Source organism: Petaurus breviceps, unplaced genomic scaffold, assembly GCF_028583685.1.
Source record: "Petaurus breviceps papuanus isolate PSGF00001 unplaced genomic scaffold, PetGlider_PUasm1.0 77, whole genome shotgun sequence".
NCBI classification, from domain to species: domain Eukaryota; kingdom Metazoa; phylum Chordata; class Mammalia; order Diprotodontia; family Petauridae; genus Petaurus; species Petaurus breviceps.
In genome coordinates, this window is record NW_027186492.1 from 5,622,398 (window position 1) to 5,646,772 (window position 24,375).

Below are 24,375 nucleotides of genomic sequence, written 5' to 3' on the forward strand. Positions count from 1 at the left end.
CACCCCAGTCTTAATGTAGTCTTAAGCTTTGATAGGTCAGAATTAGGACTGGACTTTGGGAATACCCTGTATATATTATTTATATTGTATTAATTATATATCCTTTGATTCCAAACTCTTATCAGAAAAATTTTATGCAAATATTTTTTCCCCAGTTGACTACTCCCCTTCTTACCCTATGTGCATTAATTTCATTTGTGCAGAAGCTTTTCAGTTTCATGTAATCAAAGTTATCCATATCATCTTCCATAATTGTCTCTTTCCCTTATTTGGCTAAGATTATGTCTTCTACCTTGGCTGTGAGAGGCGTGTAATCTGCTTCTCTTCTGATTTTTTAAAAATATTGTGATCTTTAATATTAAGGTCATGTATCCATGTAGAATGTATTGCAGAATACATTATAATGTGTTGGTCTAAATATAATTTCTGCTATATTGCTTGGCAGTTTTTATCAAATAGAATTCATTCCTAAGTAATTTATATTTTCCAGTTTATTCAGCACTGGGTCATCGAGTTCCATTGTTTCTGATTCTCCCTTGTCCTGGTATTGTCTTGTTCTCTTTCTACCTTTCTGACCACTCCTTTTCAGTGTCCTTTATTGCTTCATGATCTGTTTCCTGCCCTTTTTTCATAGGTGGCCCGTGAGATTCTATCCTAGACCTTCTACTCGTCTTTTGCAGTACCTTTTCCTTTAGTAGTTACATAAATTTGATCGACTTCAATTGCATACAGGTCACTCCCAAATCTACATATCAAGTCCCTTCCACTAAACTCCATTTGTATATCACCAACTGACTGCTGTAGATCTCTACTTCAATGCCCTTTTAACATCTAAGCCTTAATATGACCAAAATGGAACTCATTATGCCTTCTCTCCTCTTCCCCAGACTTGCTTTGCCTTCATAATTAACTCTTTCTCTCAAGGACACTTCTCACCTAGGTTCATGAACTTCCCTCTTGATCAACCTCCACATTCAGTCATTTACTTAAGTCTTGCCAGTTGTACCTCTGTAACATGTGTCAGTTATGTCTACTTTACTCTATTCATGAAGAGATCAACCTGGAGCAGCAAAGGCAAAGGATGTCTTTAAAGAAATTTTAGGCTTATAGTTATGTTTGAGTACTCAAACTTGTCCATCTGAGTTGCTGTGTTTTGTACATTGAGATGGTTATATATAACTTATCTCTAAAGTACATTCCACTTAAGTGTGGTTATCATTATTTACTGAGGTTTTGTTTTTTTTTTAACTAAAGAGAGAAATTTGGAAGGAAAGAATTATTCCCAGTATGAAAGGGTATTTACTTTCTGAAGTCCCCCAGTGTATCTTAATGTCTCTTTACAGAACATTAACTACTTGAGAGGTAGGAAAATGGAGGCAAAATAAAATTTAATACTAAAGGTCTAGGAGCCATTCCTAGTGGAAGAACAATTTGAGATACAGTCTTCCAAAGGATAATGGAATTAGATGGGGGAAATAGGATTTTCTTTGTGCAGCAAAAAGGAGAGAGATCTCTTTTGCAAAACAAGGTGCATTTGGATTCAGTTTAGGCCAAGGGTTTTGGAATTCACCAACCCCTATGGAATCCCAAGGTAGATTTCAGGCAGTCTGTGAACTTTGATGAGAAGAACATTACATCTTTATTTTCATTAACCTCTAACTGCAATTTAGCATTTCCCTGAATTATTTGAATTTTATTTTGAGAAGGTATCCATAGATTTCAGGAGGCTACCAACTGTCCATGACACAAAAAAGAAAAACACCTTATGGAGACTATTTCACACTGCATGAATCCCTCACCTCCCCCATTGGGTTGGACATATTTAATTGCATATTCGTGAACCTTTTTTGAGAACTCCAGCTTATCCAGATTTACCTCTAACCTTCATTGTATTCACTGCCTGAGCTACCTGATCTGTCTTTCATGTATTATTTATTTTGTTTATGGTGTGTGTGTTTCCCCAGCTAGATTTTGGAATCCTCAAGGGCAGGAACCATGTTTTCTGTTCATGCTGATAAGAAGAAAGGATGATCATATGCAGAGTTTAATTCTAGCAGGGGAAATTGGACATGGGTATTACTACATACATGAGTAAGGATATGTATTCAGACAGTGACCAGATCCTTTGTCGTAGGCAAAATAGTCCTGGATTTCAAATTACTATCTTTCAAAGAGCCGTACTTTTTGTTATTCTCTCCTCCTTTTTCTTTTCCCATCTCTTTTTTAAATATTGTCTTATCCTGGTAATTCCTTTTACAATGTGCCGCGTTGTTGTGTAGCACCAGGATGTGTGAAAGCACTTGCAGCTTCCAAAGTATAGACACTTTTCTTCCCAGCAGGTATATGTTCTGTACATGTTAGTCTTATTTCCCTAGGATTAAATCACATCCCTAAAACAGTCATGATTTTCTCTTTCCAGGGAAATTTAGAAACTGCCACACTCCCATACATAACTGCTTCTGGATTTTTGTCTTGTTGGCCTTCTTCATTTTCCTTCTGGTTGTACTGATAGATCCCAGTTTAAACAACCCTTAAATCATAATTTTTTTCACACCATGAGAAGAGACCAGCTCCCTGTGGGTATAGGATTCTCTATGTTCACATATCCACATTGATTAATGTGAAGAAATCTTGTCATATTATGTACATGTGCATGTGGGTGCATGTATACACACATATACATATGTGTACATATATATGTATAAAGGTAATAAATACACATAAGGATAAATGGGTTTCACAGGTGTACTTTCCCTTTAGCATGCTCTCATTTACTGGAATTTATTGAGTAAAGGAGGGACATGGTCAGATTTTCCCTCTATGAAAACAATTTTATTAGCTATGTGGAAGACATTGGAGAAAGGAGAGAGTTGGGGCATGAAGACCAATTAGGAGGTGATGGCATTGGTCCGATGGAGAGGTGAGAGGTCCTGGTAATAATAATTTATGTAGCACTTTACACACGTTATCTCATTTGATTCTCACAACAACCCTGGGAGGTAGGTTCTAATTATCCCCATTTTACAAATGAGGAAACTGAGGCAGATAAAGTCCAAGTGCTTTGCCTTGAGTCACATACCTGCTAGGTGTCTGAAGGAGAATTTGAACTGGGGTCTTCCTGACTTAAGTCTATCTGCTGTACTAGCCTAGTTGCTTCTATTGTAGAGAGGCAGAGCAGTGAGAAGGGGACCGAAGTGAGAGTTGTTGTGATAATAAAATGACAAGATTTGGCAACTGTTTGGATATGTGAGGTAAAGGGAGAATGAGTTGTTGAAAGTGATAAGGATAACACTGAAGTTGTGCACCTGGGTGACTGGAAAGACAGTGATCTCAGTAACGAGAGGCAGGGGTGGGTTTGTAGGGAAAGTGCTTGTTATGTGAGATCTGAAGTGATGATAACAGCATGTCAGTGCCTGCTCATCCTGTGGGGTTCAGGGTGTTCCATACAAAACAGAAAAGAGAGAGGAAGGATTCTTCCTTAGCAGTCACTGTGCTGTAAACTCTGCCCACTCTTGTAGGAGCATCTGCTGCAGCCATGAGATTATCTGGAAGAGAGGGTGGCTATGGAGGGGGAATGCAGTGGGAATTTTCCAGTGGCACCTGTAGGTTATACTTGCCATAAATGACTGAATCTTGGCCCAGGAAGTGGGGAAGAGAACAAGGATTTATTAAGCACCTAATATGTGGCCTGGTACTATGTCAAGCTCTTCATAAATATTAACTTATTTGATCCTCACAACATCCCCATTCTACAGTTGAGGAAACTGAGGCAGAGAGAGATAAATGACTTGCACAGGGTCATAGAATTTAGTAAGTGTCTGAGGCCAAATTAGAACTCAGTCCTGGCTCCAGGCCTACCATTCTGTGCATTGTACCACCTAGCTAGGGAGGAGAGTAGGGGCTTGTACAATGGAGAAAAGGGGGTTAAGTGGGGGAGTGGTGACATGTATTGGGAGATAAGCCTCATCATTGACTGTTTCTGGGAGGGTAGAATGTAAGCCTCCTTCTAACATGTGGGGTCAGGCCAAAGCTCCCACTGCACTTCGGAGGTCATTCCTGGCAATGGACTGTTATGTCTGTTAAGCAGGGATCAGTCTAGCTAAATTTGGAGTAGGTCGTCATACTGACCTTAGGGTGATAAATTCTCAAATATGACGTATTAATTTATAGAGTGGTTTTGAGCTCCTTTAGGGAAGGAATGCCCACACCAATGAAATGACAACTCCTTAGAGTATTGAAGAAAGTTGGTAAATTTGACCAGGAGACATGATCTTGTGCTGGCCACTCTATAGTACACCAAGGCTTAGAGGAGATGGAGCCCTTGACATGGGAGATAGAAATTAATTGTGAAAAGGGGGCAGAAGGCAAAGAAAGGTGATTAGTAAGAGTGCCACTCATTTCTTTTCCTTTACTATTATTTTACTTTCAGTTGTTATTTTTGAGACATGAGAAGGAGGAAGAGGATGTGAATTTTGACCTTTTGTCCTAACCCTCAGCTGATTCCCTGTGCCATCCTTTTTTGACCCCTTCTTCTCTCTAGGAGGAGCTATGACAAGGCAACAGGAGAGGCCCTTCTCTGATTCCTGGGACAAGAGGGTAGTTTAAAACTAGTTTCATGTACTTGATATCACTCATTGTTTTTGAAAAAAGTGTGGTCAGAATTTTCTTTAACCTAAAAGGGCAAATACATGTATGAAAACTTACACCGGGTAATCCCAAGGAGATCAGAAAAATCAGGGATGGATTATGATTTGGAAGAGTAGAAGGACTGGGATTTTCTGATAACTCCAGGGTTAGTATCCTTGATTGGGAATATATGATTAGTAACATACACATATGTGTGTGTGTTCATTCCTGTGCATAAATTCTCCTTGTTGGTTTTTTAGTCTTATTTTACAGATAATTCTGTAATTACCCTTATAAGTAGTTGATGTTTTGAAAAACAGGAGATACATGTTGCTTCATTTATACACAACTCTATTTAGAGGCAGAGTTGAATTGTGCTCCACAGAAATTCCTTCTGATGCTTTCCTCTTGTTTTTGACTTTGTTAATTTTGTGCTGTCTTCTGTTCTCTCATAATAGGAGATACTAGATTCATGTAAAAATCCTGATCCACTTTTTGTAAACTTCTCCAGAATCAAACAGATTAAAGATATGCAAGCTGAAATCAGACAGGTAAAGCCTTCACTTTTGACATGTGATAATATCCATGTTTGCTTTCCAGTTTTGCCAGAAAGAAAATCTTGCTGATTCTAAAATCAACAGTCCTCCTTTCCTTCTTGCCTTACTATCCACCCCCAACCCCAGGGGAATATGTCACTAAATTACAAGGGGTTTGGCCAGAATATATTCTTTTTGTTTGCTTAGCCTGTCCTCTGTTCTCCCTCCCCTTCTTTCCAGTGAAACCTATCAGCAGCATGGCCTAAGTGCTATTTTTTTACACGTGTGATTTCTTTTTTCCCAAATTACTTTCTGAAGGAGCCAAAATGTTATTTTTTGTCTTTTGTAGAAGACTTTGGAAATTGACCTCTTAACGCTAGAAAAGGATACAGCAGATGTTGTTCATCCTTTCTTTCTAGGTAAGTGGTTTTAGTTAGACAGTTGCTGGACATTTCAGCCATCTTTTGATTATCTGTGCTACCAGTAGAGACTAAGCACCTTTAAGTAAAACTATAAAATGACCAGGCATAACACTGTATGATATCATTTCTGTAAAGCCTGGGATCTTGTAATGTCATTGTTCTATATCTTATCTGATATCTTGAGCAGGTAATAACAACAAATGATTGATGAGCACAAAACCTCCTTTATTGGTAGTTTCAGCCTCGCTGTTTGCCCCTAACTTTTACAAGTATGGCCAAAAAGTTAACAGTCTTCTGCTTGCATCTCTATATTCCAAGAGAACTTTTAAGAAAATGAAATTATGAAAAGTTGGGCAATAGGAGATGGTGAAGAGATACAAAGGATATAACTCTTTCCATAAACTGTTTTAATCTTTCAAAGTTAATTTATTATACACAATCTAAATTAAATACATCAAATTTGGAAAATGGTATATAAAATGTAGAAAGATAAGCAACTCTTAGATTTCTGTTGATAATGAAAAAAAAGATAAGAGTGAGTTGTGCACACTGTGTTCCTAGTTTGATGGCTTGTTTATTTAAATCTAATGTGAAGAACTTTCAGTCCTATACTTAAATTTCATCTGGTTTGTGGGGCAAGCAAGTTCCAGTGTGTTATTACCCTATTTAGATATAAGTAATGTATGTGTGTGTGTAATTGGGAAATTCAGTATGACCTTAAATTTTGGAATCACAGTATCCTTCACAGATCTCAGGTTAAGAACTATGTCTAAGGGGTGGCTAGGTGGTGCAGTGAATAGAGCACTGGCCCTGGAGTCAGGAGGACCTGAGTTCAAAGCTGGCCTCAGACACTTGACACATTTACTAGCCGTGTGACTTTGGGCAAGTCACTTAACCCCAATTGCCATCCAAAAAGCAAAAAAAAAACCAACAACTGTGTCTAAGAATGAATTAGTAATTCATTTTATAAATGCCTTAAATTCACAGTTCTGATAAGTGAATTTCTGTTTTATAAAGGATTCTTTGGATTTATAAAGGAAGTACAAGATATAGGTCCTATCTTTAGAAAGTCAGTACTATAGAGATAGGACAAATAGAGTAGTTAGCTATACATGAATGTGAATGATTGAAATACAAACATATAAACATCTTGCTCTGGAGATATGTAGACCTACATGCTAAATAATTCTGAGCAAGTGAAAAGAACAAGATTTGATGTTAAAGAATGGGGAAAGTGTTCACCTAGGAGAAATAATAATAGCCAATGACCCAGAACTCAAGCATAGGTGAATGGTGGTAGGTTTATTTGCCTGCACTTCAGCTTCAAAGTAGACAAAAATTAGAATTATCATAGAATTGTGAGAGTGGAGAAGAGAGCATGGTCACCAGTTTTCATGTGAAGTAGTAAGCAATTGTAAACCACAGTAGGATTCTAAGAAAGAGAATTGAGAGAATTGAAACAGCACTTAAGATAATCGATTCTTGGTGTATTGTTAGAATATTGAATGTGTGAAGGTAGAGTTCATATATAAGAACTAGGGTTTTAGCTATAAAATCAGAAAAGGGGTAGATTTGAGAAAGGGGAAATAATTGGGATTTGGATTAAGGGTAGGAGACGATTGAGAGGTACTTAAGATAAAATCACTGCTAGTGATAAAGTGAGAAGAAATGATTAACTACCTCACAGTTAACATTCTTTACCCTGCTTATTCTTTGTACTCACTGTTTTTGTTTTATAAAGCTCAGAAGTGTGAGACTCTGCAAAGCATGAATCAGCACTTGGAGACTGTACTAAAGGAGAAGAGAGCCCTCCGACATCGACTGATGAAGCCCCTGTGCCAAGAGAACCTGCCTATAGAAGCCATTTACCACAGGTTAGGCCTTGGAAAATTCAAGTTATAGGTCTGTATTACTTTGTTAGCTGCTGTCTAGTGATATGTAATCAAATAATTCATAGATAAGTAAATTTAGTGACATGGAATAAACTTGCATAGGACTTAAAAGCTCACAGAGGATTTTCTTCACCATCACTTTGTGAGTCAAGCAGTGTATATAGTATTATCTCCATTTTGTATGTAAGGAAACTGAGATTCAGAGAGGTCAAGCAACTTGGGTAAGTCCACACATCTCATCAAGACCAGTGCCCAGGGTCTAAACAAAGACCTTCATGTTACAAGACCAGTGCCTTTTCTGTGATGACATTTTACCTTTAGAGTCATAGTCAAAGGAGTTAGGACTAGAAAGGAGATAGACAACCCTCTAGTCCGGTGATTCTTAGGCTTGTTTGTCATGGACTACTCTGGCAGGTCTAATGAAGTCCATAGGCCCCTTTTCAGAAGGATGTTTTTAAATAATTGAAGAAAATGCTAAATTTCAGTTACAAGTTAGTGAAAATAATTATATATATTTTTCCCCATTGAAGTTCAGAGACCCCCTAACGTAGTAAACCCTTTTTTTTTTTTTTAAAGCAATCGGGGCTAAGTAACTTGCTCAAGGTTACACAGCCAGTTATTTCTGGGTGTGGTGCTAAGTATCTGAGCCCGGATTTGATCCCCAGGTCATCCCGACACTGGGGCCGGTACTCTTACTCGCTGAGCCACCTGGCCACCCCTAAAGTACATACAACTTCTTCTTTTTAATTTTTATACTTCTTTTTTGTTTTTGTTTTGGAGGGGCAATTGGGGTTAAGTGACTTGCCCAAGGTCACATGGTTAGTTTTTGTGCTAAGTGTCTGAGGTTGGATTTGAATTCAGGTCCTCCTGACTCCAGGGCCAGTGCTCTATTTAACTGCACCACCTAGCCACCCCCATAAACCCTTCTTTATAGATGAGAAAACTGACATTGAGAAATTAAAGAGATACATAATAATATATAATAAATATATATTATATATGTATACATATAAACATATCTAGGATATATATATATATATATCAAGCAGATCCAAAATCCAAACCCAATGCCTTCTCTACTTCATTGGGCTGCCTTTTGCTAGGTATTACTAAGATTTTCTTAGATGAATGTACTTGGTGGTTTTTCTCCATGGAGATTTTTGAAAGTGATAATATACTGGGTCTGAAAGTGAAAACAATCTTTCTTTTTTCATGAGAGTGGCTGTAGTAGATGATTTTCAAGGTATTAATTCATTCATTGAATTTGTACAAGGCATTTTTCTGGGTCACTGGGAGAATGCAAAGATAAAGAAGAAATAGACCTTGAAGAGTTTAATTATCGTATAATTGTGACAACCATAACCACAGCCAAATACAAAAACCTACACCAAGTATATAAAGGAGCTACTAATGAAATGTTTGGAGCATTCATAGTAGGCAGAAATCATTTCCAGCTGGGGGGATTGATAAAGGCTTCATAGAGAAAACCGCATTTGACTAGCTCTGGAAGGAAGTGCATTATAGTAGAACAAGTACTGGATTTGGAGTTAGGAGGTATCTGAATTTAGATCCCATCTCTTGAAACTTTTCTGTCATAATTTCATTGATCAGTAAGCATTTATTAAATACCTGCTATGTGTCAACCATTGTGGCAGGTACTGGCAATAAAAATATAAAGACATACTCTGCCCTCTAGGAGTTCTGTTTTTTTCTTTTCTTTATTTTAAATAATGTTTTGGTTTTTTTTTCCAATTACATGTAAAGAAAATTTTTAACATTCATTTAAAAAAAATTTTGAGTTCCAAATTTTTCTCCCTCCATCCCTTCCTTCTCTCTAAAATAGTAAGCAATTTGATCTAGCTTCCTTTTTTTTTTTTTTTTTGGAGGGAGGAAGGCAGGGCAATTGGGGTTAAGTGACTTGCCCAAGGTCTGAAGGCTAGTAAGTGTTAAGTATCTGAGGTCGGATTTGAACTCAGGTCCTCCTGATTCCAGGGCTGTTGTTCTATTCACTGTGCCACTTAGCCACATCTAGGTTGTTCTATGTGTGCAATCGTGTAAAACATATTTCCGTATTAGTCATGTTGTGTAGACCCAAAAGGAAAAAAACACAAAAAAACAAAGTGAAAATAGTATGCTTCAATCTGCATTCAGACTTTTATCAGTTCTTTCTCTGAATGTGGATAGTTCTTTAGTTTCCATCATTAGTCCTTTGGGATTGTTAGGAGTTTTGATTTTATAGAGAAGAGACAATATCTTTTTTTTTCTGGAGGGCAATTGGTGTTAAGTAACTTGCCCAAGGTTACACGGCTAGTTTTTTTGTGTGGGTGTTAAGTGTCTGAGGCTGGAACCAAACTTGGGTCCACCTGACTCTGGAGCTGGCACTTTACTCACTGCGCCACCTAGCTGCCCCAAGAGACAATATCTTTACAGATCTTTAAATATAGCATGTATATCTGTCTGTCTCTCTGTACACATGTGTGTATATACTTACATACAGTAGACACAGTAGAGATAAAAGGTGATTTAGAGTATGGAACATTAACAATTGGAGAAAATTAGGAAAGACAGGCTTCCTTGAAGTGGGGGCACTTGATCTGAGCCCTACAGGACTGTAGGGATTTTAATAGTTGGAGATGAGGAGGGAGAGCATGATAGGTATGGGGAGACAGTGTTTGCAAAGGCATGGAAGCAAGAGATGAAATATTGTCTGTGGATAGGAGCAAGTAATCCAGTCTGGTAGAATTGTAGAATGCAAAAGGGAACGTAATCTGGAGTCAGACGGTGAAGGGCCCAAATGCTAAATGGGAATTTGAGTTTTACCCTGGAGAAGGCACTAAGTGCTGTCCCATTTCCCTTTTCTTCTATCTATACAAAATCTTTATGAGAGTCATCTATACAAGAATTGAGGGTTTTTTTCCAGTAAGGTTATTAGTAAGAAGTAAGCAGATTTAGAAATCTTTCATCAGAAATGAACCACATTTTTTCCATTTCATAATTAACAGAAATAGAAAAAGAAGGTGAGATCCTGTTGTGCTTTTTGTTTGTTGGCTACCAAAAAGCATCAGTTTAATTTAGTAGAACAGATGGCCTCCTTACAGACTCTTAAATCAGAGTGCCTCTTCATTTTGTGATCCTCTGAAATAAACATCTGACAAGCAAGCCATCAAATGGGGAGATGCTTGCCAAAGGTATTTGCCCCTGAGGTGGAGTAGATCCAGCAGGGGCTGTGTCAAGAAGGATTCTGAGGTCCTTCAGATACTCCTTTTTCCCAGACATTGTTGATTGCATCAGACTCCAAAGAGGTCAAGAATCATTCAAACTGTTTTGACTTTCCATTTCCACAGGAGAGATTGCCTTCAAGTGTTTCAAGAGCTATCAAATGGAAGGGGAAGGGTCACATTTAATCTGCTTGACTCCAGAAGGCACAACCAGGAGTCATGGTTGGAAGTTGCAAAGAGTGAGATTCAAATTTGATGTAGCAGAAATTTCCTAATAGAGCTGTACAAAACTGGAATGGACTCCCTTGGAAAATAGTGGATTCCCTCTCAGTGCAAGTCTTTAAGCAGTGACTGGGTGACCACTCATTGGGTGTGTACTCTTGTGGAGGGCATTGTTATTGCAGTATAGGTTAGGCTAAATGACTTCAGAAGTACCTTCCAACTTTTAGATTCCGTGTGAGCCTAGGAAAATCCTATAAGCTCCGTAAATCTGTTTTCTCATCTGTAAAATGGATATAAGACTTGCATGGCTGGCCTTCCTCAATAAGTAGGCAGGCAACAACTTCACAGGGCTATTGTGAACTAAGTGCTTTGCAAACTTTAAAATGCTATAGAAATATGAACTGCTGCTATTTCTACAGGAAGAAATTTAAAAGCTGGGGTGGATATATTATTCTAGGCTTAGAGCACTGAATGGGCAAAAACATTCCTTACAATCTAGCGATTAAATTCTGTTTCTTGACTTTAGAAAAGAAGTGAGTTTCATCTTATTTTTAATTATTCCTTTTGTACACCTAGCAGTAGAATGTGTGTAGTAGATAGTGCTTTTTCTAGGCTAGGAATTGGAATACCATGGTTCTGAGTAGGTCTTTCCCATTTAATGGTTATAATGGATGAGACACTTAATCTTCTGAGTTTTCGTTTTTTTTCTTCTAAATGGAGATGAGAAAATAGCTGCCTCCAAGGGGTTTTGTGAGGATCAGATGAGATAGTATGTGTGGAACTCTTTTGAAAAATATATAAAGTTATACAAATATAAGGTGTTAAGCAAAAGAATAAAAACTTGAAAATCTGCTTCCTAATATTTTTTCTACTAGTGACTCCTGGCTTAACCATTACTACCACCCTTTATATTGAAGTTTTTCTAAGTTAGCAGTAAAATAATGTATGAATATTAGTGCATGAGTACATAGGCACATAGGAATTAATAAACACTACAAAGCACTACCTCCAAGAAGAAATAATTATTTTAAAGTGTTTGTGATTACAAACATCTCCGAATGGTTTTTAAATGGAGTGTGTTACTCTACTCCACCTACTGTTGTGTGGTTTGAAATGGGTTGAAATTGTAGGATAGTTTTAATTTACTTGTATGTACACTAAATTGTTGATTTGAAGATTGGTAGACCTTAGATTGAGTTCTATTACTTGGTCTCTTTGAATCTATAAGAACTAGATGATTGGACATTTATTTTTATGGGATGATAGAATGTGGCTCCCCTGAAAGATGGAGCAACTAGATAATTTCTGAACCTTATGATCCGTACATTTCTTTAAAAGTCAAGTCTGTTAATAAGCTATATAGGTTTTAATTCTCTCAACTGAGATCAGAAGTTCTGCCAGGAGGAAAAATTAAAACCAAACCCCAAAAATAATTTTGCTTAAAGTTGATAATCTCTCTTCTTCCCCGCTAATGATTTCTGACTCTTTCTTAGGTATGTGGTACAATTACTGGAGCTGGCAGTGACTTTCATTGAGGAACTAGAAGCCCATATTGAGGCCATACGAAACATTCCTTGTTTAGACTCTAGTGTGAAAAATATGGTAAGTATACTTTGGCACCATATTTTCTTATTATTTTTGCGCCACTTTTGTTCAGTTATATAAACTATTGCATGTAGCTCTTTTGTTTAGCTTTAAGTATTGAGTTTACTTTTTGAAGTCAACATACTTATTCTCTTTAAATCATGCTTTTTCAGAAGTTAGGTCTTTTGTTCATATAATAAGCTGCATATAACTGAAGTTTTGAACACTAGTGTTTAATTTTCATACCTTAGACTCGTATAGCCTACATATTAATACATATTACATGCATTTTCTCACTTCTTCTTTTCGAATATTTCAGGATAGAGCTTTGACAAAAATGAGTGTCTTGGAGGGAGAGACAGAAGAACTGATAGAAAATATACTGAAATGGAAAGAGCAACAAAAGGAAATTTCTTCTTCTATCATCAAAATATTTTCTGGAGAGCTCTTCAAAAAAAGCATGAGACTGTAAATCCCCCATCTACCTCTCTAGTCCAGAACTCAGGGCCAGCTGATTCCTGATACCAAGTGACCACCAACTATTTTATTTTTGTTTATTAAATGTGCATGACTTACGTCCATTCAGAGTTCACTATAATGGGAGAATTTATAGGCTTTCTTGCTAATTGTATTCATGAAACCTCTTTTTCTTAGTTTTATTTGGGGTTGATTGTGACCAATGCGTATTTTACCCCTTTTTTTCCATGTGAATAGAATAAGCGGTATTAACATGAAGAAGAGTGCATTTCATTCTCACTGGCAGCACCTGGACATGGCAAGACAGCAATTACATACACATTTCTATACAAGTTACCATACTCACAAAGGGCTATCCAAAATAGTGAAAATCTTTACAGACAAAACTCCAGAATTAGGAAAGCTCTTTGAATCTGGCATTCCCTGTAACGCTTTTGGATCTGTCTTTTGGATCGGTCATCGGCAACCTCTTAGTCCCTGAGTGAGAAGAAAGGCTAAATAGGTTGACAGGTGACCCTGGTAGGTCTAAAGGGATAGTTACTAAGGGAGAAAGGAACTAGAAACAAGTGAGACCAAGAGAAAAGGGACAAGAAAGAGGTACAGATGGTGGGAAGTGATGCCAAGAATTGTTTTAGACTACATGCAGTTTTACTAGTGCCATAACTGTCCTCTCATCTTTTTGGTTTTCTTTTTTATTAAATAAAAAGGAATTGATATGTTTCTGCAGTTCTGATGTGTCTGCCTTTGTATCTCAGCACCCACTTACCCACGTGTGCAGAAGATTCCGTTTATAAACACGCTAACTTTATGTAAGTCACAACACCTCCTTGTAGCATATGACTTTACTAAACTATGTAAAGTAGGAAGTAATTAGCAATTGAACCCGGTCACTTTGGAAAAGTTTTCCTGGTAAATTAATGAGTAGTCACGTGTTGAAATCTAATGGTTTCGATCATAGTTATTTCTGTTGTTACTTATCTTAAAATTGTCAGTGGATCCGAACTGGCCTCTAACCTGTGGAAAACCAGAGCCAAACAGCAGGCTAAAGACAGGAGAGTCAAGAATCAAACAAGTTTAATTTCTAAGTGAAGGAAATTACTTGCAAGTAAGGACACATGCTAGAGCCCTGTCCCTAGCTGCGGGACCCAAGGCATTGTGGGGAGATCTCAGTATTATACCAATGACTGCAGTAAGCTGTAGCCTTGACAGTGAGGGGTAACAGCAACAGTGAGGTTTGATTTGTGGCGGGGCTTCATGACCTGAACATGGGTACTAGTCTGAGCTCAGAGAACACCTGGTGCTGGTAGAAGCCATACAGTAATTATGTGATTTTGCCAGAGGGTTAGTGCAAAGGATTGTTGGTATGCCAAGCTCAGCACACAGCCTGCTCGCTGGACCGTAGCTCTGGAAAACAGGGTGTCTCCTAATATCTTGGCAAAACAAAATCCATTATTTCCAGATATACCCTAAATTAGTCGTCTCTAACCATCATACCATCAGGATTTTTCTCCATGTGATTGAGATTTATTGTGTTAGCTGATTATTATGTCTGCCCTTTGCATATCAGTTTCTAAATGCCTGTTCATTTGGTTTTAAAATTTTTTTTATTACTTTGAACTTAATAAAGTCAACAAACGTGAACATTTCTCTATAAAGAAGAACAGAAAAAGAGGAAAGCCTATAAAACTGTAACTCTCCACACTGTACAGTAATTGTGAGCTCTTTTCCATTAGATTGTCACCTCCTTTAGAGCAGGGACTTATTTTTGCCTTTGTGTCCTCAGAGCTTAGCACTGTGCCTTGCATATAGTAAGTGCCTAATAAATGCTTCTTAAGTCGATTGTACAACTTGTGGGTTGGTGAGTTTTTTCAGTAATTGTCCTCAGTCAATCCAAATTGTTAATTTGTTTTTGTCTCTATTTAGTGTCTTTTTGTTTTTAATATATGGAGGTGATCCTGGGCTCTAGATCAGTGTTACTTAAATTGTAGGTTTTGATCCCATATGGGGTCTAAAAAAATTTGGCTGCAGGAAGAGGTTTCTGAACATGCAGGGTCCAAAAATTAATTCAGAATCAAACCTGTAAGCACAATGAATCTGAGGTATTTCTCTGGCAGTGATTGCCTGCATGCAACTTACTGCAGCCTTGGTTCTGAACACAAAGCATATACTTTGGATTGCACCTGCCCTCAAGCCGCACAATGCCAACGAACCACTGCCGAACTATAAAAAGGGGTCACCAGTGGAAAAAGTTTAAGAAAGCCCTTCTCTCAATGACTATGCCAGTTTGGGCAAGTCCTGTCAAACTGCAAAGGCTTTGAGTTTGGACCTGGTAATAGAATGCGTGTTTTTTGAGGCCCTGCCTAGAGTTGAAGAGGCTCAACCAGATTGGCCACCTGGCGATGAATTTTAGACTTCCTAGGTCTCTAGTGCTGTGCATGAAGTGATAGAAGGGTTATAATTATTATCAATGCCCCTTCTGTTGAAATCACACATTTTAAAATCACTGTGGCAAAAACAAACTTTATCCTTAAAGATATGTAGAGTGCCTCTGAATGCTGTATTAATAGGTACCTTCAGCTTAGTGAAGCTCTGCTTGTTTGACTCCTCAAGTTGGCATGATGTGAGTGCTGGGGCCAAAAGGAGCCAACTGGCCATTTGTTTAGTCTTCTTTAGTCAGTTGTGCTCACCCTTTGATGATTCACTAAAGAGGAGAGGACGATAGAAAACTGAAGTACAAATATATTAAATGTAAATTAATAAATTTGTGGATATATTTGTGTATTTATTGAAAATAAGTTAGAGAAGAAACAGCATGGCATGTTCGAAAAAGCCCTGGTCTGGAAGCTAAGAAGGCCTGGGTTTTGACACATCTCCATGCCCTAGTCTCCCAGAGACTTAAGTTGTAGAGAAGGTGCTGACCTGTACTGGTGAAGGGAGTTTCCTTACCCAGGAGTTACCCCTGTCAATGAAAGGGGTCTATGGGGGTGTTCAAGGAGCACTAGCACCTCCGGTGTGAGGGCTTGCCGGCCCCTTTTTTCAGGGATGTTCATCCACCTTTGGTGTCCACCTGGTACTCAGTTTCCACCTGCGGCTCCCAGAAGCTGTAGCATGTGCAGTGGCCACACCCTAGTAAAACCATCTCAGTAGACAGGCTAAACCAGGCTGAGGGTAACCAATAAGCCTCATACCCATTGGTGAGTCAGGGAGATGTAAGTGTGTGAAGACTATCCCCAGCAGAAAGAGCAGATGAGAACAATTTGTTTCAATGACCATGAGGACAGCTGAAGCAGGAGCTGTAGAGCACTTAGACCAAGGCCATATACTGCTTCCAGGTCATTGTCACTTGTCTTGACTTTTGTCTTGCCACTGAAATTCCATGACTCTAGAAGAGATCGTGGTGAGGTTGACTACTTTATGCAATTCTGCCTCACTTAAATCCAAATCACTGGAGTCAAGACATCACCCCGTGATGTCATTGGTCCTCTTTGAAAACCAAAGACAAAAACAACAATAACAATGTCAATGAAATCACAGGTCCAAGTCTCTATCTCATAAATAAATGTATATAAAATATAAATGTAAGTATTTCTGGATGTGTCATTCTTGATGTTTATCTCTTTCAAAGTCCTTAATCCTTTGCCATTTAAGACATTTGTATATGCTCTATAACTCTTGCCTTCATACAGTCTTATAGAGTCCCATCTTCTGCCATAATCTCATGCTTAGTTTTAGGCAATGTCAGGAAAGATTCTCCCCACTAAGGTCACCAGAAAATTTTATGCCATCAAATACAGTTAGGGGTTCACCGAGGTGGGTGTGGCAGTTGGACTTTGTTTTTTTGAAGGGGGAGGTAGAAAGTGGTGGGGAAGAGTAGAAGAAAGGAGAGTTGGGATTTTTCATTTGTTTTTTACGTTTTGGGAGGATTCAGATTGAACTGCTTAAAATGAAGAAAATATTGTCAGTGAAGTATAAGCTCGAGGAGAGGGTCTGTTTCCTTTTTGTCTTTGCATCCTCAGTGTCAAGTACACTACCTTGCACTTAGTAAACACTTGATAAAAGCTTAATTTAGTGGAAGAATGAATGATCCCCAAATAATTTGACTCTGGTGTCTATTATTATACTTAAGGAAGGATACATGAACTAGGAAGTAATTTCTAACAAAACCTTAGATACCAAAACCAGGGTTTTTTCTACCTCATTGTGCTCCCTTTAATAAAAGTCTGGAATTAGATGTCATTTGAACCAGCATCAAAATACTGAGTGCTTTCAACATAAAGGTAAGATTTGTTTAATCCACAAGTTGAATGAACCACACACTAGAAATATAATTTTTTTTTTCATTTGAAATGGATCATGACTATATAGCTGTCTAATCCAACACTTTCATTTCCCACATAGGAATTTGAGGCCCAGAAAGATTAAGGTGACCTCAACATAATGCAACAAATTATGTTGATTTTTTTTTCCTTTTCCTTACTCCAGGTTATCCTAATTCTAAGAGTTTCCATCTCCCTTTTTTGGCAGTGGTTCCTTATTTATCTGTTTGCTTATAGGAAGGAGTTAGTTCCACTGGGAAGTGCTTGAAGCCTAAGGGCAGAATTTGTCAACGGGTGAATATCTTGGACCCATCATTTCTGATACAGCTACCTTGGATATGAGAATGCTTTGGTTCAAATGTGTTCACATAAGTTGCTACAGGAAGCAGCTTATATGGCTCAGCAAATATCAGTGCCTCTTCTGTTTGCTGACTACTTTTGAATAGAAGAGCAGTGAGGTGATGAACAGCATCAAGTATAGGGCCTGAAGTCAGAAAGACTCATCTTCCAGAGTTCAAGCCCAGCCTCAGATACTTAGTAGCTGTGTGACCTTGGGCAAGTCACTTAACCCTGTTTTCCTCAGTTTCCTTATCTGTAAAATAAGCCGGAGAAGGAAATGGCAAACCCTTCTAGTATCTCTGCCAAGAAAATCCCAAATGGAGTCATGAATATTCAGACAAATCGAAACAACTATTATAAATCAAATACTGTACAGTTGCATCAATATCATATAATCATTTGACTTAGGTGAAATTCAGTGGAGGAACTTTCTTGGTAAGGTGGCTCCCCTGGTTAGCGGACAGTACCTCCATTGTTCCTTTCCTTCCCTTCCCCCTCCCTGTAAGGCCAAGCTACTAAGCCAAACAGAACAACCCAGGTGTATAAAGTTAATGGGAAAGTGGTTCAGATTCGCTCCTACAATGAGATGCACCCTCCAAAGGAAATAGAAACTTTATTTAATAACTGACAATCAGATAAGCATAGGAATAGAAGGACAGTGATTTTGATAGCAACAGCAACATAAAATAAGCAACACTACACAAATAAGCAGTAAAATACAGATAATAACAGAAAAAGAAAATATCACTAATTTGGGGGAAGTACCAACTCCTGATCTCTCTGGCTGGGGAGCCCCGAGACAGCTGATCAGGGTCCTGATGGGAAAGTCCCAGGCAGAACGTCCTCTCCATGGGTGAGTCTCCAAAGTCAGAGACTATGTACAGTTCTTCAGTACTAGTTGAACAAAGAAGGCACAAAGCCAAGACAGAAATATGGAACATAGACCATATGCCCCTGGATTTGGCCAAAACCCAAGGTGGATGTCATTCCTAGCCATATAAAGTGTGTTTTGTGAGAATTTGGCCTTGTTTTCCCAAAACACACTTCTTTATCATAAAAAGGGGGAGCTTGGCAGAGCTCCCAGTCACACGAGTTTGTTGACTTTAGCTGCTTCCTTGCTCCAACAATTCTCAGGATTAGAGTCAGGATTTTTGGCAGTCCTCATGAGTTAAACAGTGGACATGGAAGAACTTACAATGTTGATTAATTATTGATCAATCATTAATCTTTCAAGGTGACAAAGCTCTTGTCCTGGAACCCTGTCCATCTGAAAGTTCCTGGGGCTTCCTATGTTTTGGTCCCACAAATTTTTGTTAATCTCCCCAAACCCCAATCTTTAAGCTAGCTGCATTCCCAAAGAGAGGGTCTGCCCATTTGCTTTTTAAGAACAAGGACTGGATGGCTAGGTGGCGCAATGAGAAAAGTGCTGCCCCTGGAGTCAGGAGGACTTGAGTTCGGTTCCAGCCTCAGACACTTAACACCCACACAAAAAAACTAGCTGTGTAACCTTGGGCAAGTTATTTAACCCCAACTGACCTCCAAAAGGCAAAAGAAACCAACAAAACAAAACAAAAAACCCAACAAGGACATTATGAGTGCCTCCCATTAACCTCAGTCTTGGCTGGAGCTTTTGTGATGGGAGGAAGGAAATGCTCAGACTGAGCACTGGCAAACCAGGTCCTACTCATGAGAAGGTGGTGGTAGTGGGATTGCTTACTTCCTTGGGCTAGCAGCATAAATAAAGGCTGGGGAAAGGGGCTACATTTTGAATGTCACTTTGGAAATAGAGTCTTTCCCAACTTAACCCTTGCTCAGCTCTTCATCCTTTCCAGAGCAGCCACCGGGTATTGGGGAAGGAATTTTCCCTTAAATTTAAGGTTACTTCTGATAAAGAAAGTAATGGCATCTCTACCAAATTGTAAGTGAGAACCAAAACATGAAAAAATTTTAAACCACATGCTACTGATACCTAACTTGCATTGGTAGAGGGGAGTTTGCCCCTCTATGAATTCCCTATGGCAATATAATCACAGGTCTATTTGTTATCCCTAATTTTCATTATTGCAAATTTTTGCCTCATGAACTCACTTTAGAACCTAACCCTATGTAAAACGTGACATTCCTGCACCTAGACCAGAACTTAATTTTTTTTTTTGAGGCAATTGGGGTTAAATTACTCCCCAGGATTGCATAGGTAGTGTCTGAGGCTGAATTTGAACTTGGCTCCTTGGTGCTCTATCTGCTTCTTCACTTAGCTGCCCCCAGAGCTTACTTATAAAAGGCAAAGTGGTTTGGTGTAGAGAAAGGATGGAGACTTCTCAGTGAAAGAAGATTAAAAATTTAATTCCCTGAAAGGAAAAGGTTTCTTTCTACTTCCCTAGCCTGAACTATGACTGTATTACTTTTTGAAAACCAACTCTTACCTCAAGGTGGCACCATAGGAGCATTTTTTGTTGTTGAATCTTTTCTGTGATTCCCGTCTGTTTTTTTTTTTTTGTTTGTTTTTGCTGCTACATCAGGTCCTCCTGACTCCAGAGCCAGCATACAATCTTTCTGTTAGCTTGTGGACGCCATCTATGTTTGTATTATGCTTAGCTTATGGGAAAACAAACATTTACAAAGAAGCACATGGTAAACATGAAAAACCACAGGAATAATTTTAAAGCCAGTTTGCCTCAATTGATGTCCTCAATCTACTTGAAAGTTGTACACTATTGCTGTTAGGCAGACACAACCCACATGTCCCCCCCACCTCACACCCCTTGCTTTCTTTGTCATTAGGTTATATCAGATATGTAACCTGTATAAACCTGACCAAATTCATACTAAGGTATAAATGACTGCTTGATGCTTTGATGGGATAACTTTCTCCCATTCTGCACTTAAAAAGAATGACTTCATTATTCAAAAGAAGGTCTCTCAGTGGTGGCCAGGTAGCACAGCAAGTAAGAGCACTGGCCCCAGTGTCGGGATGACCTGGGGATCAAATCCAGGCTCAGATACTTAGCACCACACCCAGAAATAACTGGCCCTGTAACCTTGAGCAAGTTACTTAACCCCAATTGCTTTTAAAAAAAAAAAAAGGTCTCTCTTTTTTTTTTTTGCAGGGCAATTGGGGTTAAGTGACTTGTCCAAAGTCACAGGCTAGTAAGTGTGTTAAGTGTCTGAGGCCGGATTTGAACTCAGGTGCTCCTGACTTCAGGGCTGGTGCTCTATTCACTACACCACCTAGCCTCCCCAAGAAGGTCTCTCTGATGAGGAATTTCAGCAGGGACAACATAGGCAGACTGAAAGAAGGGTCATTTTAGTACTCCTGTGGACAGTTGAGAAGTAGGAAAACTAAGAGAAAGAATGTAAACTCCTTGAGGGCAGAGACTTTTTTTTTTTTTGCCTTTGGATTTCCTGACTCGTCACACTGCACTATCTTTGTTAAATAGAAATGAGGCAGATTTTTGCCATTGAAAATACAACATGATGCAATGCAAAGTGCCTTAATTGGAGAGAGGGAAGTAGTTGAGTGATCCTAGACAAATCATTCACTGCCCTTCCATTTTTATTTAGATACTCTGTAGATACTCAGACTATCAGGAAATAATATAGTACAGGATAGATGTGTTGAAGTTTTTGGAGAATAGGTATCTGTAATGGTAACGGTAATTTGAAGATCTTCCCTGCCCCTTGGTAATCCCAAGTTGAATTTTAGGACCTTTCCTGATTTGAAAATATACTCTGCTCCTTAATAGGCTGTATGTCTTCACCTGGAGCCTGTGGTGGGAGGATTGTTTTTCAGGAAGGCACAACTTTTGTTACTTTGTAGTCAAGTGACTCAGGAGGGTTGTGATGTTCTCTGACCCAGTAGAAGGTTATATATGCCTCCGAGATGAGGTTTTGAGTTGTGTGATTTGGCCAGATGAGATGCTGGGCAGCCATTGAGAACCCTGGCTTTGAAAACCCAGATGTTGGTGCTTCTCTTTCTGGTGCCTAACTAGGTATGAATGTAACAGTCAGACAGCTAGAAGCCCTGTCCGCTGAATTGTGTTATTTTCTCTGTCTGTATTTTTGTCTGCTTGTATTCTCTGAAGTTCAGGGTGCTGACTTTTCCCCCTGAACTAGGTAAATGATATATGTTTGATTGATTAAAGTAAGATCGTTAACCCTTTTTGAGTTGCTTTCCTTTAGAAAAGCAGATCAAAGAACCTATGCTAGCAGCCATCCTGGGTATGCTAGGTGCTTGCTGCTACAATATTATTTCAGAAAAATGGACAATCTTTTTTTCTTTTTTTAAGCAATTTAAGTAACTTACTCAAGGTTATACGGCCAGTTATTTCTGGGTGTGGTGCTGAGTATCTGAGCCCGGATTTGATCCAGGTCATCCCAACACTGGAGCCGGTGCTCTTACTCGCTGAGCCACCTGGCCACCCCTAAAAAATGGACAATCTTGTTGAAATAATATAATAGCTCTTCAAATTATACCACTTCGAATTTTCTTAGAACTCTTTTAACCTCCTTGCCTTTACAACATTTCACCTTGGATCATATTTACTACTTACAAGTCATATATTCCTGTTAGACTATTTAAGTTGTCCTAAGGCAAACACTGTTCCTGTTTCCCTCTCCCCCTCTCCTGTTTGTTGTTATTCAAGTAGTCTTCAACCCATTTGGGGTTTTCTTGGCAAAGATACTGGAATGGTTTGCCATTTCCTTCTCCATCTCATTTTAGGAATGAGGAAACTGAGGCAGAGTTAAAGTGACTTGTCCAGGGTCACACAGCTAGTAAGTGTCTGAGGCTGGGTTTGAACTCAGGAAGATGAGTCTATGGAAGAGATGACATCAGAAGATGAACGACTGGTGAAAGGCAGAGTACAGCTACTAGTAGCTCCAGTACTAATGAAGCTGCTGGACCAAAACTGAAAGGAAGCCTAACTGTGGATTTGTGTGGTGATGAAAGGAAAGTCTGATGCTGTAAAGACTGCATAGGAATAAGGAATGTAAGGTCAGTGAACCAAGTTAAGATGGGAAGATCAGACTTTGACATCTTGGGTGTCAGTGAACTTAAAAGGAAGGGAATGGGTAAATTTAATTCAGATGATCACTGCATATACTACTGTGGGTAAGAATCCCTTAGAAGAAATGGAGTAGCTCTCATAGTTAATAAAAGAGTGAGAAAAGCAGTAGTAGTAGTGGGATATAATATCAAAAAGGACAGAATGATATCTTTCTGAATAGTAATGTAAGTCTATGCTCCAGCCACTGATGCCAAAGAGGTCAAAGTTCTATGAAGACCTACAACATCTTCTAGAAATAACAAAAAAAGGTGTTACATTCATCATAGTGGATGGGAATGCTAAAGTAGGAAATCAAAAGATAACTGACATAACAGGCAAGTTTGACCTTGAAGTACAAAATGAAACAGGGCAGATACTAACAGGATTTTGTCAAGATAACTTGCTAGTCATAACAAACACTCTTTTTCAACAACCCAAAAGGCATCTCTTTACATGGACCAAATGGTTAACATAGAAATCAGATTGATTATATACTTTGTAGTCAAAGGTGGAGAAGCTTTATACCAGAGGTTCCCAAACTTATTTGGCCTACTGTACTCTTTAAAAAAAATTACTTAGTCCCTCCCTGGAAATCTACTTTCTTTAACCCTTTAATGAGAAATTTGCATCATTTAAAATATATTTTTTTAAATGACACATCTTAAATTTAATAATTTATTGTAAATTTGTGGGTTTTTTCCTGCTTTGAAATTTTGATGATGCAAAATTGTGTTGTGTAACTGTACGGTATCATATTATAAACAAGTCATTATATGCACATATTCCTGCAGAATATTTCTGCATGCTAGACTTCCTGACAATGCACAACACTCTCATGGGCCATTAACCCCATAACAGGGCTTGTTAAGACCTGTCGGTGGACTTGACCACTGATAGGTTATAACTTGTATTTTGTGTATTTATATGGAAAATAATGTAATCTCTATGACTTTAACTCTGTTATACAACAGATGAAACATGTACAAAAGGTTTTTCAAATTTTTTTCTCTTCTCTTCTTTCTTTTGCTTCCACCACCCCCTTATTTTTAATTCAATGTTCCCTTCTCCAGTTGCACCTGAGGCTACTACCACCCTCCCTGGATCATTCCAGTGCCCGCCAGGGGGTGGTATCACCCATTTTGGGAACTTATACATACAGTCAGTTAAAACAAGACCTGGAGCTGACTGTGGATCAGATCATGAACTTCTTATTGCAAAATTTAGATTTAAATTGAAGTAGGGAAAACCATCAGACTATGTTGGTATGACCTAAATAACTTTTCTTAGGAATATGAAGTAAAGGTGATAAATAGATTTAAGGGATTAGATTTGGTAGATTACCTGAAGCACTATGGACAGAGGTTTGAAATACTATACAGGAGGCAACAACAAAAAACTTTCCAAAGAAAAAGAGCAAGAAAGCAAAAAATCCAGCTTACCTTGGTTCATAGATGTTACACCCCCAGTTCCTATGCAATATGATCTTTGCAGCATTGGACTTTCCTTTCATCACCAGATATATCCACAGCTGAATTTCCTTTCAGCTTTGGCCCATTAGCTTTAGTAGTTCTGGAGGTACTTATAGTTGTCCTCTGCCCTTCCCCAGTAGCATATTGAACACCCTCTGACCCAAGGGGTTCATCTTCTGATATCTCTTTTATAGACTCCTCTTCCTGAATTCAAACCCAGCCTCAACAC

At 38.6% G+C, this 24,375-nt stretch overlaps 1 protein-coding gene across 1 annotated transcript in view; it reads left to right on the top strand.

The window, feature by feature from the left end:
• HAUS2 (HAUS augmin like complex subunit 2) overlaps positions 1 to 13,703 on the top strand; it is a 22,695-nt gene extending 8,992 nt beyond the window's left edge. Inside the window, exons 2-6 of the mRNA XM_069105855.1 lie at positions 5,085 to 5,177; positions 5,512 to 5,581; positions 7,326 to 7,458; positions 12,410 to 12,518; positions 12,820 to 13,703. Coding sequence (XP_068961956.1) covers positions 5,085 to 5,177; positions 5,512 to 5,581; positions 7,326 to 7,458; positions 12,410 to 12,518; positions 12,820 to 12,972 — 558 coding nt within the window. The 3' untranslated portion in view covers positions 12,973 to 13,703. The remainder of the gene's footprint in view (positions 1 to 5,084; positions 5,178 to 5,511; positions 5,582 to 7,325; positions 7,459 to 12,409; positions 12,519 to 12,819) is intronic.
• Positions 13,704 to 24,375: the final 10,672 nt, after the last annotated feature.